This window comes from Ambystoma mexicanum, chromosome 2q (genome assembly GCF_040938575.1).
Source record: "Ambystoma mexicanum isolate Mex_15411 chromosome 2q, UKY_AmexF1_1, whole genome shotgun sequence".
In the NCBI taxonomy this organism is placed as follows: domain Eukaryota; kingdom Metazoa; phylum Chordata; class Amphibia; order Caudata; family Ambystomatidae; genus Ambystoma; species Ambystoma mexicanum.
The window spans coordinates 329,855,631-329,876,446 of NC_090924.1; the positions used below are offsets into that span (position 1 = coordinate 329,855,631).

Below are 20,816 nucleotides of genomic sequence, written 5' to 3' on the forward strand. Positions count from 1 at the left end.
GCATGTGTGTGTGTGTATCCGCACAAGCGTATACTACCATCAGACACCATTGATCTGTGGCATGCAGGTTATCAAGATGGCAACATGTTCATCTTCACCAGTAGCCAGTGGGGGAGCTAAAAGCCAAAATGACCACTTAAGAAAAGCTATTCAGTTTGCTTTGCCAGTCGCAGCAGGCCCCCCCCCCTCCTCCTCTCCACACATGTGTTTGTGTTTGGTGGAAGCAAGGGGTGGCATTTCAGTGGAAAGTATGTTGAAAAGCCCAAATCTGGACCTGGGTGCCTGGTTTTGTTTGTAATGATAAATCTGACAATTTATGACCTTTTAGAAAATATTTAAGATTAGTTAACTCCACCTGCTATACCGCGATAACCATGATATACCGGCATTTGGCAAGAAGGTTATTGTACCGTCATAAAACTAATACCGTGACACCCCTAGTATATATAGCACATCGCTACGCCACATGCTTCAGTGCCTATTTTCTGTATGCTTGCACGCTGCATCAGGAATTCAACTCTAGTTTACTCAATGTTCTTTTTGTACTATGTGTATGGTTTCCTTAGAAAACTTCGACGCAGTGTCGAATCACAGGGCTTCGGGCTTCAAGCAATGTTGCCATTGCGAGGCCAAAATGTCTGACCGACCCCCACAACGTCTGTCTATGGTGTCTAGGTTTTAGTCACGGCACAGACGCCTGCGCGTCGTGCGCAAAGATGCAGCTGAAATCCCTACATGTGAGGGGCAGGAAACTGGCCTTGGGCCAACCGTGCTCCAAGTCTCTGGTGCGATTGCTCGTCCGGTGTTAGGCAGAAACCTGTGCAGTTCCCTTAGGGACCACTGCAAAAGACTTAAGACTACAGGTGTTTGGCAGTAAACCCACTTGGTAGCAGTCTGTACCACACAGATTCACTTGGTAGCTGTGCCTGAGCAGTCAGACTTCCCTCAAGAAGAGTTAGGCAGTATATAGAGTATACACAATAGGTACAGAGATACAGTAGCACAAGCAAACACTGACCAGAGCTTTGATGTAAAAGTATATAGTTATTTATTTAGACACACTTGTAGATTACACTAGCACAAAGAGAAAAGTAAATTCAGCACACAGTCACTATTATATATATACAATCCTAATTACTTATTAGACAAGTCTTAGTGAGAAACGGCACTTATTTTCAGACAGAGGTGAGCGCTTAACATAAGATGGTACTCTAATAAGTTATTAAAAAGGGAGGGAAAAAGACAGAGTTATGGAAGCACACAAATTTCAATACTTTTAAAAGAACCACAGTAAGGCAGGATAGGCAGAGTTCTACTGGAGAGCAAGGAAGTCAATTGCAAGGCCCACTCTTTGAGAGAGCAAACAGAAGGGGTCCAGGTTCACACAGTGGGGTTATGCCCAAAGAGTCTTGTAGATAGTTTGCACACAAAGAATGAAATTAAAGTCAGGAAAAGCTATCTAGGTTATCCCAGGCCAGCCCAGGTTAGAAAGTCGAGGCTTTACTGTCACCCCGAACGATCTGTCGCAAGGGAAGCCAGGCGGGACACAGTACCTTAAGTGTGAAGGAAGCTCCAGCGGGGGCAGTTGTTCCTGGCAGCGGGTGCAAGTCGGTGTTTCGTCCAGAGTAAGAGGAGGTCTCGCCGTGAAGGAAAGATGAAGGTCGTTGCACTGCCAGGGAAGAAACCAGCCGCGGAGTTCTTCGGTTAAAAGGTACTACCCTTCTCTTCTCTTTGCGGTAGTGGTAAGCCGTGGTATTCCGGTTGCCGGGGTGCTTGGCACGGGCAAGGCGGCCACGAGATGCTCCAGGAAGGTGAAAAGAAGGCAAAACTGGTTATCCCCACCAGTCAAAGGAAGAAGACTCTCCGGACTGGAGATCTCCTCTGTCGTCGGGAAAAGTGGTGAGACGGTTCAGCAGGGCTCCACCGGTGGTGTCGTCGTTGCAGGTCGGCTCAGCTTCTCCCTCCTCGGATTCTTAGGTCCTGTGGCGACTTCTGAAGTTCCAGTCCCCAAAGCCCTGCTTTTATGCAGCAAACCCCCATTCATTCACCCTAGCTGTCAATCAAACATGCTAAGTGGGGAGCCGGCCGGCTCACCACTTGGGCCAATCACACGAGTGCGACTTGAGTTGCCAAGGCAACTCAGTCCAGGGTGCCTAAACCCCCTCCCACACCCTCTGTGGTACCCACAGTGGCACCACTTTTGGAGGCTTCTGTGGAGAAGCCCGGCAAAAAGTGGAACAAAGGGCTCGACTTGGGTTGGAGTCACAGAAGAGAACACAAACGCCATTTTAGAATCGAGTTCTGGCAAAAAATACCAACTGGTGAATTAATATTAAATAAATAAACCGGCGGTATGTTCGAGGCTATAAGAATTAAATAATTAAAGTTGGTAGCCTCTAACAATGGGAAAATCCCATAGAGATATATTCGCGGTCGAATATAAAAAGTAGTATCCACTGCCACCAGCCAAAACTCGATCGGGGGGGACGGAGACGTGCCCCCTCGAACAACAGACCCCGGGGCAATCGAATTGCCCCGACCAGTACATCCACAATATGATGGTTTGTACTGGTTTCTGTTCATAATTTGGGACTAGTAAAGCCAATGGTGACTTTACATGCCCTGGGAGACAGTAGTCAGTCCCAGGGTATGGAGTCTGTTTGGGGGTCGCTACGACACCCCTGGGTTACGGCACGGAGGGTGCTGTGTAACCCACATCAAAAACACATGAGACCCTATGGATTAAAAGACCCCATAGCCCATAAAACACATGGAAAGACAAAGGAACACCTCAAATCATGTCCAAGAGTGGGAGTAACAGAGCCTCACTCTTAGCAGGAGAAAAAAAAAATCCAGCAAAGCTGCTGGGGGACTCACTAGGTTTGGGAAATTAGCCTTTACAGAGAATTCTCCCTAAGATCCGGTCTTCAGATGCCGAGACTGCGGAGCCCACAACCCGACAAGGGGAAGGAGCAACATTGCAAGAAAACCAAGAAACTGTTCCGTTCCATGAGCCATTCCTCATCTAACTCGCGGAATAAGCAGCACCACCGTCATAGAAGCGAGTCCAGCTCGTCGTCGGAACGAGGTAAGCCCTCGGCAGGGCCGTCTACTCTGGGAAGAGTGCGAAAGTTTTAAAAACTTCAATCCACAAAATGTTTGAGGCAAGCTACTGTAGGTGCGGCTCCGTCCCCCGACCAGCAAGCTTTGGCGGCTCTCAGTGCTCCCGACCCAAAGCCAGCCACTCGGTCGACATTGTCGACATCGATAAACACCTTTGGGCGTTACACCCTACCAGGCATAGGTCACCGGTAGACCGTAAGGCTGAGGCACATGACGCCCATCGGCTATCCGAGCCTCCCTCTACGGCGAATGAACCTCTGGCATCGAAGGCTTCGAACCCTATTCTCAAGCCCTCAGTGACCACAGTCTGCAACGGTTCATGTGTGCCGCTGTCGAGATCGGGTTCTTCGATTCGATGTAATCCATATTTGGCATCGATGACCCAGAGGACTCAGTCGACCCTGTCTACATGGGAGCTGACGGCAGCCATTATTCCGACTACCAGGCTGATTTATTGGCCGTAGTTCAGGGTCAACGCGATGCCAGTGGGTGGTCTGGATACTTCCCCAGACCTTGAGTTACAGCAGAAACAGCCCTATACCCATGCTATTAGTAAGTTCAGGGATCTGGTTCACAGGGTTGTTGACACCCTTGGGTTGAAGACATCCACTACACCTCTTCAGGGGTATGAGCTCACCGACATTTTGGACGAGGGTCCTACAGTCGAGCATAACATGGCATTCAACCCAGCCATTGTGGACCGTTTAGCCTCCTTATGGCAGCACCCTCGTACCATTCCCCCTGTGAATGCCAATTTTACAGGGAAGTATAGACCGGCAAGAGGAGATACTTCTTTCCTCTCCCCACACCCCTCCCCGGAAGGGTTGGTCATACAGGCTGCCACTATTTCCACCAGACCTGCGGCAGCCACTTCTAATCTGCCTACAGAGAGAGAGAGGGAAAGAAATCTGATGCATTGGCCAGAAAGGTGTTCACCTCTGAGCATGGTGCTCAAAGCCACTAATATTGCATGTGGGTTCGCCAAGTACTCATTTGGATTCTGGAAGACTGTGGAACATGCTGCTGAATACGTCCCTCAGGGTGCCATGCAAGAGGGATTTTTACAGCTGGTGGAGGATGGGAAGGAGGTAGCCAAGCAGTCATTGCAAACAGGGCTGGAGGTAGAAGACTGTGTTGGCAGAGCAATGGTTTCAGCAGTTGTAATGAGACGCCAAGCATATCTAAAAACGTTTGGCTTCTCTCCAAATGTTCAAAACAGGCTGCTCAGCATCCTCTTAGAAGGTGGCCTGCTTTTCGGGCAGAAAGCAGATGACTCCTTGGAGAAATTCAAGGAATCCAAGCTAGCTGCTAAATCATTGGACCTAGTGGCGCAGCCGGCCAAACCTGCCTTCAGCTTCGCCTCCAGGGGCAGAGGCTATAGACGTTATGTGCCCTATGGCAGGAAGATGCAGCTCCTGCAAACCAGGAAAGGGCAGAGGCGCTTCTCGCGTCCCAGAAGGGGCAGAGGGGCCTCTAGAGGCCAGCAAGCTACAGCGGCAGGGTCACCCGCACCCTCTAAGCCACTTTTATTTCCCCTCCCATGCTGCACCAGTTGGTGGATGGTGGCCGGGCATCGGTCTCAGTGGCAGGAAATAACTTCTGATGCCTGGGCCCTGCCGTTGATTCGGTTGGGTTATTGTCTGCAAACGCCTCCAGGCAGACATCCACCTCCCCCAGTTTAACCAAGACAGGAGCTCCAGGAAGAACTGAGAGCCCTGTTGGTTGAAGGGTGCCGTAGAAGAGGTACCTCCCGATTTAGAGAGTGTCGGGTTGGTATTCCCAGCATTTCCTGGTGCCCAAGAAGGGAAGAGGTTTCCGTCCCATCCTGGACCTCCGAGCCTTGAAAAAGTTCCTAATGAAGGACAAATTCAGGATGGAGACGTTGAGAGCAATTCTCCACGCTCTCGAATTCCAGGACTGGTTGGTATCAATAGCCCTAGAGGATGCTTAGTTCCACGTGCTGATACACCAAAAGCACAGGAAGTTCGTAGGGAAGTTCGTAGGGTTCCTCATAGGTGACAAGCACAGTTCAACGTGCTTCCTTTTATGTTGACCTCAGCGCCAAGGATCTTCACCAAACTAATGGCTGTAGTTGCGGCTCACCTCAGGAGATCTGGAGTCCATGTATTTCCAGATATGGACGATTGGCTCATCTGAGGAAAGTCAGCGGGGCAAGTGTTGTCTCATCTTGAAGACACCTGCCTACTACTGCACAAGCTGAGCTTCTCCATCATCTTCAAGAAGTCCCATTTGACAACAGTTCAGCAGCAACAGTTTGTTCGGAGCAGTCCTAGACACGTGGAGGGAAGGCTTTTCCTCCCGAGGAGAGAGGCAGCAACATAGCCTAGATGGTTAATTTGTTTCAGAACTACGCCACCCTTCCAGCGGCTTCCTTCATCCACCTCTTGGGTCTCATGGCCTCCTGTATTCTTTCAGTGCCAGAGGCCAGGCTGGGTATGAGATCCCTCCATTGGCTCCAGAGGGACCAGCGGTCTCAGTATCTGGGAGCGCGCACTGAACGCCTGTCAGTGTCCAGTCAGGTAGTCTCTGAACTGGGCTGGTGGCACACACGAAGCAATCTATTGGCGGGGGAACCCTTCTGACCTTCTTGGTCCCAGACCTGAGTGGTCACGGAGGCATCCCTGAAGGGTTTCGGCGCCCACTGCGAGGACTTGCAGGTGAGTGGCCTCTGGCCCCTTTCAGAAGCCAGTTGGCATATCAACAGGCTGGAGTTGCGGGCCATCAAATTAGCCCTGAGGGCCTTTGCCCTGACTCTCAGAGGGAAGCATGTCCTCGTCCTGACGGACAGCACAGTGGCCATGCACTACCTCAACAAGCTGGGTGGCATGCACTCCCGCCCACTCTTTGCAGAGGCAATTCAGCTGTGGTTCTGGGTGCGAGAGAACCAAATCTCGGTCTCTGCAGTTCATCTGCCGGAGACGGAGAACACTTTGGCGTATGCTCTGAGCAGGCAGAGCTCGGTCTCCCACGAGTGGGAAGTGTGTCCCCGGCACTGGATCTGTTCGCCACAGAGTCCAACGGGAAGTGCAAACAGTTTGGCTCGAGGGAATTCCCAGCGAAAGGCACACTTGGTGATGTGTTTCTGGTGGATTGGAGCTTCCCTCTCCACTACGCCTCCTCCCCCTCGCCCCGATTCCGTCATTCCTTGGGTTCCCAGAGGTTGAAGAGATTCTGAGCCACCATGATCTTGATTGCCCCAGATAGGCGAGGAGAACGTGGTACTTAGATCTCCTGAATCTGACCATCTGTCCACCTCACTGGTTGCCACGGCGTCAGGATCTCGTAACCCAGTCAGAAGGTCGAGTGCTCCACCCGATCCAGGATTCACTCAACCTACATGCGTGGCTCTTGAGAGGATGAGGTATTATGACTGGGACCTCTCAGAGGAGGAACTTGAGGTATTGCTGGCTGCACGCAGACCTTCTACTAGATCTCTGTTCGCGTGCAGGTGGAGAAGAGTTGAGGCGTGGTGGAGGGAACGCAAGCCTGACCCTATCTCTTGCCCCGCCCACCCCTGTGATGGAGTTCCTTCTGTCACTGGCCTCTTCAGGCCTTCAGGTTGCCACAGTCCAAGGGTATTTGGCGGCCCTGTCTGTGTTCGAGGTCCCCAGAACAAGGTTCCTTTTTAACTATTCTGGTCATGGCCCAGTTCCTGAAGTGCCTTCTCGACAAGTTTCCGCCAACCCCATTTGTAGTCCCAGATTGGGATCTAAATCTAGTTTTGACCTACTTGATGGCGGCTCCGTTTCAGGCTATGCATTCATGTTCTTTGCGGCTGACATCCCTTAAAACAGCCTTTTTGGTCATGATCACATCTGCCAGGGCGTGTGCGAACTGCAAGCCTTGTGTTGCAAACCTCCCTTTGTGAAGTTCTTTTGTGAGAAAGTCTCTCTTAAAGTCAGACCCGTATTCCTTCCTAAGGTGGTTTCAGAGTTTCATCTGTCCCAGCCTATTGATTTACCTGTCTTTTACCCTCCTCCACATCCCTCAAAAGAGGAAGAGTGGTCCCCATTCACAAAAAGCACTGCAAGTTCCTACGATTCGTAGTTCAGGGTCAGCACTACCAGTTCAAGGATCTTCCTTTCTTTTTTTTTTTCTTTTTTTCTTTTACTTAGTTTGAAAATAAGAAAACAAACTTTTTGTCAATCATCAACAGCATCAATTCTTTGTCAATTCCTTGTCTATGTAACTTTGTTCATAGTTACTGCACATGAGCAACAGTGTGTGCTTTTTAGTGCCAATCACATGTACCAGCCATTAGTTAGAGCAAAAACAAGTGGTTGAGTAGAAGTTCTAGTTTCATGGTTGATTGGGCAGGATTTTATCCATGAAGTTTATTACTCCACACATCAGTTGCTCATTCGTTCCAGAGATCAGATAGCTCCACCATTCTTCCATGTTATCGTTCCTTGGTGCATATTTCCCTATATGTATTGTCCGTTCTGCAGAAATTTCAGCACAGATGGTTATCAAATGTTTTATCGATTCAACATCTTTATTGCAAAATCAGCATCGATTGTCTGATGTTTTTAGATCTCGTTTCAGTGTCAATAGCTCTTTTGATTTATATAGGTTCAGTATCAATCTGGTAAATTGGTCTCTGTGGTATCGAGATGGAAATTTGAGTAGGTATTTTGGGAGCATGCCAATTTCATGTGTTGATAGACCAGAGTTACAGGTTGTCTTCATATTCAAGTGTTTTTCCTCGTTGATGATCCAGTTCCATCGACAAATCCGTTTTACGATTTGAGGCATCTGTAGTACTTGCTCCATAGTTATGTCTGCTTCTTTTAATATCTTTAAGAGTTTGTCTTCCCAAGTGCTAAGCAAATCGTTCGCAGGATGTGTTGCTCTTCTATTTCGGATCTCATATGGTTTAGCTGACGGTTGTAAACGCATCTTGCGCAGCATTGTTATTGATTTCCACACCACTCTAAAATGTAGGGCTTCTATGCTTAGTTTGTGTCGGATTGCAATAGCCGATACATTTCGAGGTCATTTCAAAACTTTGTTTCAAAATATTGCTTCTATTTAATCCCAAAATTGAGCGTTTATATTCCAGCCTGCCTTGCTGCCAAAGGTAATCGCTGGAACTACTTTATGTAGATTAAAAGTTAGTACCGGAGACAATGTGAACTTGCCAAACTTTGCGTGCAATTTCACGCCTTGTACAGCAAACATCAACATCCTTGATCGCAGATCTTCTTCCAACACCATTCCTGGATTGATGTATTGAAGGTAATTCCTAAGTATCGAATTCTATCGGTTTGTTGAATTGGTTTGTCATTTACCTTCCAGCTGAGCATAATTGGAATTTCCGACCTAGGGATAAAATTCTTGATTTCTCAACATTTATTTCAAGATCATTTTCCGTCAGAAATTGCTCTAGGGCTGAGAGAAGTGTCTGTGTCTGATCTAAGAGCACAATGTCATCAGCATAAATTATCCAACTGACCGGTTTTCCGTTGATCTTTGGCGGGAATGTTCTTGTTTGTTTTAGAGCCTTTGGTAGGTCGGCAATGTATAATTTGAATAGGAGTGCTGCCAGTGGACAGCCCTGTTTGACTCCTCTTTTGGTTTGAATTTCTTCCGTTAGATCTCCCTGCTTATTCAATCTCACTCTGATTGTGGTGTTTGAATACAGTGCCTTTATCGGTTGCAATAGATTTTCTGGGCATCCCCAGGCTTTTAATTTGCTCCATGAAATCTTTCTGTTGATACAATGGAATGCCTTTTTAAGGTCTATGAAACCTGCAAAAAGTTGTTTGTTATTCTTCAGGGCTTCTAGTTTTGTTATATTTAGTAGTGTCAGGTTTAGCTCTACACCTACTCCTTTTGTGAAGTCTGTTTGTCGTTCATCGTATATCTTTTCAGATTCAGCCCACTTTGCTAGCTTGGTTTGTAGAAATGTAGCGAACACTTTGCCGGTTGTGTCCAGAAGGGCGATGGGACGATAATTTGCAGGGTCACTACGATCACCCTTCTTGAAAACTGGAACAATCACAGCCTTCAACCATGTATCAGGGAGAGTTTTGGCCTTTTCTATCTTCTCAAACAGGATCTTAATGAAAAGAGCGCATTCCGATTTATTTTGTTTAAGAGCCACATTTGAAATGCCATCGGGCCCCGGAGCTCGAGAGTTTTTTAATTTTTGAATGGCTTTTTCAATTTCTTCCTGCGTTTGTCACAAACCAAGTTGAATCTCTTTCCACTTCAGGTGGTGTTTCCGTGGGATTCTGTGACTTGAAGACCGTTGAGAAGTGTGTTACCCACTTTTCAGGGTTTACTCCATTTGACATGGCAAATGACTGTTGGAGCTGGCCTGTTTAATATTTCCCAGATATGCCGGCTGTCTTTTGTTATTATTAACTTTAGCATTTGCTCGGCCTGATCCTGGTCTCGCACTGCGTTAAAGGATTTAAGCCAGTTTCAGTAACGTTGACGTCGTTTATGTATCTGACTTGCTTGATCTTTTCTGTTTGTTTTCCTTATGCTTCTGAGATCTTTTGCCAAGTTTTTTTTTACGTCTCCAACTGCGAGACTATAAGGATGTTTCGGGGCAGCTAGATCAATTTTCTTCCCATTGGACTTGGTTTTGAATTTTTGCAACAGCGGTTCATAGTTAACTCCGATTTCGTTTTGATTGCAAAGTGCCAGATTCTAAGTCCGGTCTGTTATTTGCAACCCATTTAAGCGTAGTCTGTTGTTCCCGGCATTTATTTCAAGAGCTGAGGTGTATCTGTTAGGACTATCTTCTGTGGGCATTCGCCAAAAGAGCATTAGCGGGTCATGATCACTTTTCTCTGTGGGTTTGATCGTTAGTTTATCGATTCGGTTTAGTAAATTTCTTGAAGCCCAAATATAATCGATAGTTTTTTTGGATGTACCTCGATGCCATGTTTTGGCAGCTGGAATGTCTCCTTCTGTGCAGCCGTTTAGCATCACACATTGTCTCAACGCCATCTCTCCAGCCTAATGTTGGCCACGATTTGTCCAAGTTTCAGATTTGTTATGATCATTTGCGGAAATCACTTGGTTTGCTTCATTAAACCATGAATAATTTAGGTCTCCACAGATTAGGAAATATGGATCATCAAAAGTTCATGAACCGTCGTCAATTTCTTTGGTTACTGCAGCAATTAATTCATTCTGTGATATCATGACTGGGTACCAATATAAATTTATTACAATCATCTGTTTTATCTTTGCTGTTGCCAGGTTATTTAATTCAAGAATCGTAACTTGTGTAAATAAATTTGGGTTGTTTGAACTTAACACTTTCCATTTATTGTTATGTTTCACCATTGTGATTAAACCCGAGTATGGTCGCCCAAAAGGATTCTTTCCGGCAGCATTTTGATGAATTGATTAACCATCACGGCTTGGCATCGTACGCCGCCATGTCTCCTGAAGGCATATAATGAAGTGATTATTTATCAAGGTGGAATCTTGAAAGAGGTGGGCGAAGCCTCAAGTATTCCAGGACGTCAGCAGGTGTACGCTACGTTCCGCTGTCTTTTTTAGCTAGTTGTTGTTCTTTGAATTTCCGTTTTGTCTGCCAGAGTGTAAGTGGGACGGCTTATGCGATTCTTCCACTTATAGTTCTGATGAAGGTTTAAATCGTTTCCTTAGGTCACGTTGACGTTGTTCATGTAAGCAATGTGCTGTTTGCATTTCATCAATTTCATCGAAATTATCTTCTTTGTCATAGTGTGATTTCACATCAAATCCAAAAAATAGCAAGTCATCCTTTGCTTCTATTATGGATTTTGCTCCGAATTTTGACCTCATATGCAGAATCACCCAGTCTGAACGATTTTCTGATTTATACTCCACAATCGCAATATCGTCAGATCTTATTGTTCGGAGTGTTGGAATACTGTGCAAAAGCTTCATTATGTTGTTTCTGTTTAAGTTGACTTCGTTTTTTTGTTCCAGAATATTGTCTAGCTCAATTTTCCACACTTCATTTTTAGAGTGGCCACTTTGGCTTTTTGCAAATTTAAATGTTACTCGTTTTTCTTATAAGCAATTGCCCTTTTGTTTGTCTAGGATTCAAGTTTAGAGATGTTCTTGACCTTGTTTGTGTGTGGAGTTTCTTTGATTTCTGCAGGTCTTCTGATTGGAGTTCTTGCATCGTATTGCTTGACTTTCTCTTTACTCTCTCTGCATAGGATTTGTCCTCTTCTTTGAGAGTTTCAGTGGAGGATCTTTTTCGGCTATCACTGATTTTTGGCCTTGTTTCCTGATTTGTTTTTTTTTTGTTTGCCAATTTTTCAGTTTCTACCACAAGTTCCACTTCGTCGATGGAATAGGTGGAAAGATCATTTAAGTCAATTGAATTATTGTTATCCGAGGTCTCGGGATCTTCAATTTCTAAACGTGGTCTTTTATTTGATTTTGGAATTAGTGGAGGACCTGTTTTCGCCACCATTGGCACAATCGACAGTTGTTTGAGATTGTCTGCAATTTTCTCATTGCGTTCGAACATCCCGATTCTTGGAGGCGTGGTCCGATTTCAAATACATTTTTTGGCATTATTTGGGCGAACTCTTTTGGCTGGTGGTTTTCTGTTATTTTTGTTAGAGGTGGCACCTTTTGATTTCCGTTTTGCGATGGCGGATGAGTCTATTGGCTGAGATATTGATACTGCAGCTCCCGTGAAAATACCAAAAGAAGCTTTGTTTGTTGTAATCATTTTTCCTTTAGTTGGTATGTTCTGTTTATCATTCTCTTTTTCCATTAAAGTCGCAGCTTTTGAGGCGACATGTTCTTGGATCTTTTGAGGTGCTGTATTCCCGTTCTCTCTAATTCTTGTGACTTTCTGCTTTTTTGGCTGGAACGTTCTTGTAATAATTGTGAGTTCGAGGTGTCATCATTTCCGGTTGCCTGTACAACTGCAGTTATTGCTGTAGGGCTTGGCGGCCGGTGTAACTCTGGGCTCGACTTGTTTTCAGTCGCTAAAGGAATTTCACTCGATGGCATTCTCGATTTCGGGAGATCGCCTTGGCCGTGACACATGTAAGAGTTACAGGTTTGTCGGGAAGAAACGTTGTGTCGCATCCATTTGGTGCATTCAATAACAGCATCGATTAGCTCCGCCTTTTTGCATGCTTCACGTTTTGTTATATCTTTTATGCGAGATTGCCAGTTGCGCGCTGTATCTGTTTCATGGTCTAGTCTTTGCGAAAGGTTTTCTGCGAATTTTTCTACAATCTGCATTTTGCTATTCATCGTTGCTAATAGTGAGCTTTGATCTTGTATAGTATCATCTATTGTCTCATAAAGCTTCATAAACGGTAGCAAGGCAATTGAAGTAGCCGCAAGGACATTGTCAATTGCAGCCAGTGTTCAGATACATAACAAATGTTCCTTTGTCTCTTTCTCAGTAGGCCCGAATAATGATGATGTTTGCGTGCATTCGGTCGCATTCATCACCTTGGTCGTCTCATCTTGTGCTTTCTTGGATTTTAAGTTGTTTCTGGTTTCTGAAATCGTTTGTTGATTGCAGATTTGCAGTCTAGGTTTTGCAAATGGCTCAGTTCCTGAGTCAGATTTTGGGCAGTTTTATCTTTTCCACCTGATTTGCTTGTATGAGATGATATCTCTGTTGTTGTTGGAGTGTTTGCATATTTTTGCATATAGCTTAATTCTAAGCGTTCTTGAATTTGTAAGTAATCCGCTTTTAATCGTTCTGTTAAACGTGCCTCGCGTGCCGCGACATCAAACTTATTGGAGCCTGTTTTTGTAGAAGGAATTATTACTGGAGTTTTTTGTGAGATGGGAGATCTCATCGCCAAGTTTTTCTCTTATTTTTGACGTGGTGCCATTTTGGATGTTATTTCCGTAGCTGATCGTCGCATCGTTTCGGTTGAGTTTGCGTGGTTGATTAAGCAAGTGAGGAGGTATGGACTCATCCAGGTCTGTAGGGCTCTCCGATGTCTGAGCTCTTCTAATTGGCATGTTAATGTCTGTATTTTTTGGTGCAATTTCTCGTGGTAAGCAGACATACTTGCTTATTACTGGTGTTGAGTGGTTGACTGCTGATAACAGTTGATTTATTAACGCTGTTTTAGTGGGGACATTGCCATCTGCGTTAATAACTGGATGAATTTCATCAGCAGAACATCCATTTTGTGTTTCTGTTTTATCACGTGTCCTATGCTCGTTAGGAAACTGGTCAGCATCCGAAGGCAAATGCAGTTCGAGCAGATCAAGATCTGTTATGTCGGTAATATCAAAATCGAACGGCGTTTCCAATGCGTCAACATAAGTTGAGGAAGGAGGGGGTGCATGGAAGGCATTTGTGTTTGGATGAAACAGGACATCATTTTTCTCATTGTCAGCTTTGTCTAATTCAGTTTTGGGAGCATTTAATTGTAAGTTTTCAGTTGCAATTAACTTAGGAGAAGAAATTTGCATTTCACGTTGCTGGGATAAGAGCTGCGACGCTAAGAAGCGAAGTGAGGGAATCGGGTGATCGGTACAAGTTGGAATGGCCGTTTCTTTTTCAGGATCAATGTTGGTTATTACATTGCTTAACTCAAGGGTCAAGTCAAGCTGTCTTTCAAGTTTTCTCCGCTGCTGCAACAGTTTATGCCGTGTTTGGGGACCTTGCTCACCGCTCGACGTCGACGTTGTTCGTTTCATTGTGGCTGGTAGCAGATGTTCGCCAAGCTTCCTGTAGCGGACTGAAGCAGACTGAACTCTGCTTCGAACTCCGCTCCGCGCGGGGAGTTCGTATAAGTAGGTTGGGCTTGGAATTAAAGGTGTAAGCACACAAGACCACCGTTGCTGCAGCTCCTCACTAGACAGCTCTCTCACCAGGAAACAGGAAGCAGACTGAACTCTGCTTCGAACTTCTTTTCGTCCTGAAGTCAGCCCCAACAGTGTTTACGAAGGGCCTGGCCCCGGTGGCGGCACATCTTCGTCTGAAGTCATCCATGTATATACCCCTACCTGGACAACTGGCTGGTGCATTCCCGCTCGCAATCTCTGGCAAGCAAGCAAATGGCTGAGACCGTACCTCTGCTGACAGAGCTGGGGTTTTCCATAAACTATCCAAAGTTTTACTTGAAGCCATCTCGGAACGCTCCACTCCTAGGTGCGTGACTCAACACAGTGACGTGCTTGGCCTCTCCCTCGGAGAAGAGGGTGAAAGCCATACATGGCGCTATGTGCAGCACTTGTCAGGCCAGGCAGTGGCGGTGCGGTCCATCAAGTCGCTTCTGGGCATGTTGTCATCCTGCACCAACCTCGTTCACCTCTGCAGACTGCACAAGAGACCTCTCCAGGAGTTCCTGGATCTGAGGGGGATACAAGTGTCGGGCAACTTTACAGACAAGATCACCCTCCACGAGGAATTCCATCAGGTGATACGATGGTGGGGTGTTGAGCAGCATCTCAACCAGGCAGCTCTGTTTCAGGTTCCTCCTTAGCAGGAGACAGTCACCATGGACTCCTCTCTAGAGGGATGCAGAGGCCACACCGGACAGTTGCACGTCAGAGACCTCTGGCAACCGGAGGAAAATGACCTACACATCAGCATCCTAGAACTTTGGGCCGAATTCTGGACCCTTAAGTCTTTTCTGCCGACATTAAAGGACAAGGTGGTGAGGATCTTCACAGACCACACCACAACCATCTTCTACATCCGGTAAATCCATGCCAGACCCATGCTGGAGAACAATAGTTACAGGTAAGTAACTTAAACCTTGCCCTGCAGAGGGAGTTCCTAATTTGAATACTTGTCAAGCAGCGACATGGGCCACGCTGCACATGCTTGCCAAACATTACTGCTTGTATTCCCCTTCAAGGCAGGAACCTCCCTTTGGTAGAGATGCCCTCCAGAGATTTTTGGTCTAGGTGGTGTCATTCCCTCTCCTTCCTCCTCCAGATCTGTGTACTGCTATGAGGGTATCATAGATTAGGAATCCGTCCGTGGAAGGAATCTATTGGAAGAACAAATGACTTGCCTTGTGGTAATGTTCTATCTGATGGATTTTTCTCCACGGATTCCTCATCGCCCTTCGAACCTGCTCCTCTTGGTGGATAGCTTGTTTGCCTCGTATGTTCTGCAGTGCCTTAGCAGCATACTTCTCGGATCTGCGCATCACCCTGATAGCAAAATAGTTTCTGAAGACAGCTATGCTGTATTTAAAATATCCTAGATTACCAATCCATGGGAGAGTGTATGCATGTAACCTGAGAAGATCTAGGCAAGTGGATTTTGACGTTTTGCTCTAAAGTGTTGTCACAAATGTATAAGGAAGTTAGAAGATGCTTGCTGGGAATGTTCACAGTATATACAGCATACCCATTTCACGCTTAGATTTTCTTGGTGGGAAAAACCCTACAAACAAGAGATTTACTTGTGCTCAATGCTTCTGAGTGATTATTGCCTTTACTTGGACCACCGACCATGGCAGTGGTTCTTGCATCCTTGGGGCTAAAGTTCATATTCTAATCCTTAGTCTTCATTCTGGATATTCGAAGAGGTTGTTCCTACCTGTTTGTTCTGCTGTCTTGTAATCCCCAGTGAATCTGTGCTTGCATCAAATCTATGAACTTTCAATTTTTTTTATTTTTTGTTCTGCTATCATCATACCTGATTCTTGCTCCACTATTTGCTCTTTATAAACGTGCACATTTTGTTCAAATACACATTTAATTTGATACAGTTGGAATAATGCACAGTGCAACTCGAGATAATATACATGATTTTTAACAGTGTAGAATGTAAGCTCTCCTTGTGGTTTCATCACAACAGCTGTTTCTGCACCAAAGCTGTTGCACAGTTCAAGCAGCATTCATTTGGATGGCTGAGCATTCATTATGTTCTTATGCCTTTTTCAAATTGTGTTTTTGTAGACTTGTTGCACCCCTTGTTGTCGGTAGTTCGGTTTACAAGGCCCATGCATGTTTTTCTTGGTTGTTGTACTGAATGCAGAAAAGAATGGGGGGCGTGGTATTGAGGTTTTACACAATATCCTAAGAATGTATTCTACATTTTGTAGTTCGGTTTCCATAATACACTCTTTGAAAATCCAGCTCCAATTGGACAGTAAGACTGCATGTCCCTGAAAAGTGAAATCTTCCAGCTCGACTATGATTTAAATCCTCATTGAACCTTATAATTTGTACAAGTACCTTGTGTCTGCACCACCAATGTCCAAATGGCACAGACCCAAATATATTTACCTTGTGAATATTTTGCATGCCCTTTAACCTGAACCCAGCCGCGTGGGACATATTGGTGACCGTACTGTAGTCCTATTTAATGCCATTGCCTCTATTGGTACTTGTCTTGACTGGTCCTTCTCGCTCCTAGTACTGTAAAAATTGAGCTTGTTTATAGCATTCAAACTAAGGTACTGTATTATATATTAACTGTCACACAAACCAGTAGTGCCGTGACTGACACTAAGAAAAGGGTGGTTGAACTTCACAGTATGACACTCTGCGCACTGTCCGTGTGTAGTACACCCATTAGATAACATGAGTCCCTGACTTGTGCCATTCATCAGAGCTTCAACAGCCCATGATTTAGAGCCACTACATCCTTCCCACCCAACCATAATTTCAGATCGGTAATGTCACCAAACAGCTGCTTCAATAGAAACTGCTAGTAGACCATTGCACTATTCCAGCCATATCATTTCATTTATCACAATCATTTTGTTGCAATTTGTACTAATTTTGTCCTTTATGATATTCTGTTTTTGCATTCTGTTTGCTCATATTTTGCAAAATGTCTTGCCTTCAAGTTTGTTTCTTCTCTTTTTTTCTCCCTTATGGCATTGTGCTTATTTATTACCTCTTATCTCGGACTCTGTCAACATTCACCCCTGTGAACTGATGACCCATCAACGTCTACCCCCACAATGCTTGACCTTCTCCTCCCTTTTCCCCCTCCACTCCTGCTCCCCCTGGCTTGTGCATTCCTTGTGGGAGAGGGATTGACCCACCACAATAGTTTGCGAATATCCAAAAATTTAAAGCTGGGCGTGAGTAACACGTCCCCAGTTAAGGAAATGAAAGAACTCTCTTCTGCCGATGCCTTCCGTTCCCGCAGCATCAGTGTGTCCGAACATGCAGTCCGCAGGTAGTGACTCTTAAATTGGGATGGGGAGAGAGGGACAAAGGGGGGAAGGGGGGTTCAGGGTATGGAGTGTATTCACAAGCTTACACATTAATGTTACTGCTGAGATCGAATAAAGTATTGCATAGGGTTGGTGGTTGTTCAAAAGTGTGCCTTGAGTAGGTCAATCAAGAGTTTCAGGGAGGTGGGTACTGCATGCTGCCTGTGTTTGCATGCACTTTGTAGACCTAGTGTGATGCCAGTAGCCACATTGTTTCCATAATATGGGTTAAGAATGCAGAGATTTTCTTACCTCTCTAATACACCTTTGGTTGATTCTTCTTTTGTTCCCATCTGTTTACCCATTGTTTGCTTTTCACAATGATGTTTACAAATCAAAATACATATTTATTACTGCACAATCTGGAATGAAAGTTTGCATTCGTTTTTTATTTTATTTTTTAAATTAGTTTTTTAAATGTGCTCATTTACTTGGAATGGCTCATCCAACTTCCAGGAAAGGATCCCTCTGTTGTAATTGGAGCAATACTAGAACATAATTAAGGTTATTGTATACACGCCTGGCTCAGTTTTAAAGGAACAGGACCAGCAACTCTAATTGTTATTGATTCCCGCCCAGTGTTCAACCCAGACCATCAAGCTCTTCTACAGCCAACTGTTACAATACCAGACTTCATGGTGCTGTGTTCAAAATAGATTATTTTGGGATTTGTTCTAGGCACTGGAAGACTGATTTCTGGTTTAAGAAACCACACAATGGCCACCATTCCAATGGTTTCTGCTAATTCGGCATGCTGATGTTTACTAGTTAACTTTGTGGCCGTGGAATGCAACCTTTCTTTCTTTCTTTGTTAGATTAATGATTCAGGTTACCTTGTGCATGTTGGGTTTCATGCTTCTGTGTGGGATAACTGCTGCGGTTGTGACTTGATATTCTGCCATCTGTCTGCAGTCTCTCCTGTACAACTAGGAATAATGCAAGCTTTTTGACTTGACACTCCTTGTGGCTTCCTTGGAAGCAGAGATTGTTTTGGACCATCGATAGCTACCAAAGCACTTTTTGTTTGGTCCGACAGTTTGGGGCCACTGGTCTGTTGTACAAACCTGAGGTTTCTTGACCTGAATTGGTTTAAAAACCTTATTTCGTGTTTTATTTTGTTCTTGATGCATAGACTACTAGATCCTAGCAAGTCGCAGACATTCATTATAATGTATGTGGACCCTCCCATGGCATCTTCATCAGGGTAGGAGTATCTTTGAAAATTATGCAGATGATACACCAATCATTTCCAACTCTTGTACGCACCTGAACAAAATATTAAAAGCATCTGTTAACTGTGATGAATGCAGGATACCTGGCTCTACACAGAAGAAAACTGAATTTCTTTTCATATGCTCAGAATGTGCAAAAGATGAGATGACCATGTTCTCCGATATCTTTCCAGTACCTGATGCAATATCTCCTACCTGAGAGGAGGTAAAATCTTTGGAGGTAGTGTTCAATTTGACCTTGTTAATTACAGCTCATGCCAGTTCCATCAGCAACTCCTCCAGCTACTATCTCATAACTTTCCTCTTTCTTAAGAGGTTAGCTGCAGCACCACCATTGTCATAATTGGTGGCAAATTGTAATACAGTAATATTCCCTTTGTGGGAAAAATCTAAGGCATTTTTCAGAAACTTAGTTCTCCAAAATACTGCTGCAAGGATCGTCCGTATAACTCCTAAGTAGGCTTGCATCACTGCGGTCTTGGGAATGCTGCCAGTGAAATATAAAATTGTGTTTAAAGCATTGTCTTTAGCATACAAAAGGCTTTATAGACCACTCCAAATTACTTGATAAACAGAATGTAATAGTATCCAGAGAGCCTTACGTTCCTCTGATAAATGGCTTGCATTAGTCCCTTGCTATAAATCTAAGAAAACTTTGGGACGCTATTTTTTCAAATCAAGTCACTGTTCTGTGGAACTCTCTCCTTGCAGCAAAACAAATTGCTATATTTTATTTAGGGGACGATTACAAACTTTCCTTTTCTAGTCCTTCTTTTCTCCTTTCTGGTCCGTGTATTAGCACTGTGATACCTGTAGTTTGTCTGTTTTGTGCTATGTAAATCCAAATAAATAACATGCAAGGGACCATTAGTCGATAACCCAATCAACACTATTCCTTATGCAAGGGCAAACTGATTCCAAATAATTTCCCCAGCAAAGGTAAAGGGGTTTTCAAGTCCATGGTAAAGCTAGAGCTCCCTTTACCTCCATTGCCTAGTCACTCTCCAAAATCCAAAAGGTAAATTATGTTGACCTGTTTCTCTTTAACTTGGTTTTCCATCATCGCTAAGACCAGAGGGCAGATTCCCAAGTCACGCCGCTTTGGCTTTTTTAGTTGACTAAGATGTTTCCCCTAACTCTTACTTTTGACTAGGATGCAGACCTCTATCACCAGCTCCAGTCTGGGCTCTGCGGATGAAAGCTCCATGTCCCAGGCTGACGACAGCTTGAAGAACTTGCACCTGGAGCTAACTGAGACGTGTCTGGATATGATGGCTCGATATGTCTTTTCCAACTTCACTGCTGTTCCCAAAAGGTAGGTATGGTTTGGCATGTTGAGTAAGGTGACATATTTCATCTGTCCTGTTAGTCTCTTTAACCGTGCCACTTAATTGAGCTTCTTTTGCCTAGAGACTTCATCGGTCTTCATATGGCACATTTAATTCTTTTGTCTGGTTACAGCCTTGGCTTCCCTGATTTTGTGCAAAACATATTTGTCTGTTGCTTCATTTTCCTAGAGTACACAATTTCTAATGGATTCCTTCCTCCCACGGATTCCTCATCTATTTATGTCTCCCAGCGCCAGCTGCTCTTTGGAAATGTTTCCGCCACCAGGGGGCGCATCACTGCTCCACCCGACGCCTCTACATGCCCCATGCTGGACATGACATTGGGCCAGAACATACACGGGCACCACACCCCATGACCTCATTTCTTCCAGCTCGCTAGTAGGAACACTGCTCCTAGCTCTATTTGTTAGCAAATGTGTTGGTATGTCCTCAAATTCGTTGCAGTGCTGAATCCAACAAGGTCTTTGGAGTTCAAACCCTTCAAGGATTGCGGGCATCCGAGGTCCATGTTGGACCTGAACCACATATGCCTTTACTGATGCGCAGATCGGCGTGTCGTGCCATTCGATGCACCCGAAGGCACTTCTGGAATGTGAAACAAAACATTGCACCTTCCTTCACATGGAGGAAGGGTGATAAGCAGACGCGTTCAATGTCGCCGGGAGCGTACCAAGGAGCGGTCCATTTTTAGAAAGGACAAAAAGCACAGCAAGAGGTCGAGTTCACCCGGCTGTTCTTCGCAGGATCACTCTTCTTCAGAGATGAGCCACCAATCTGAGGATGGCCGTTTTCCTACCCAATCCTCTACTCCAGAGGAATGGGAGGCATTCCGACTGAAGATGCTAGACATCTTTGCCAAGGACACAGTGGCTCCAACCCCGACACCCACGGTCATGGCATCAGCGCGCACCTCTTCAGCCAAGCCGATGGTTCCCACCGCACTTGGTAGA

The 20,816-nt window shown here is 45.1% G+C and overlaps 1 protein-coding gene across 4 annotated transcripts in view; it reads left to right on the forward strand.

Moving 5' to 3' along the window:
- The window catches only part of TSC2 (TSC complex subunit 2), a 1,437,517-nt gene that overhangs the window by 847,433 nt on the left and 569,268 nt on the right, over window positions 1-20,816 (forward strand). For 3 of the 4 annotated variants that reach the window (XM_069647328.1, XM_069647330.1, XM_069647329.1), the window contains 2 exons: window positions 17,120-17,248; window positions 19,671-19,832. In XM_069647328.1, the coding sequence (XP_069503429.1) occupies window positions 17,120-17,248; window positions 19,671-19,832 (291 nt within the window). The remainder of the gene's footprint in view (window positions 1-17,119; window positions 17,249-19,670; window positions 19,833-20,816) is intronic. The other variant, XM_069647331.1, reaches the window with a different exon arrangement.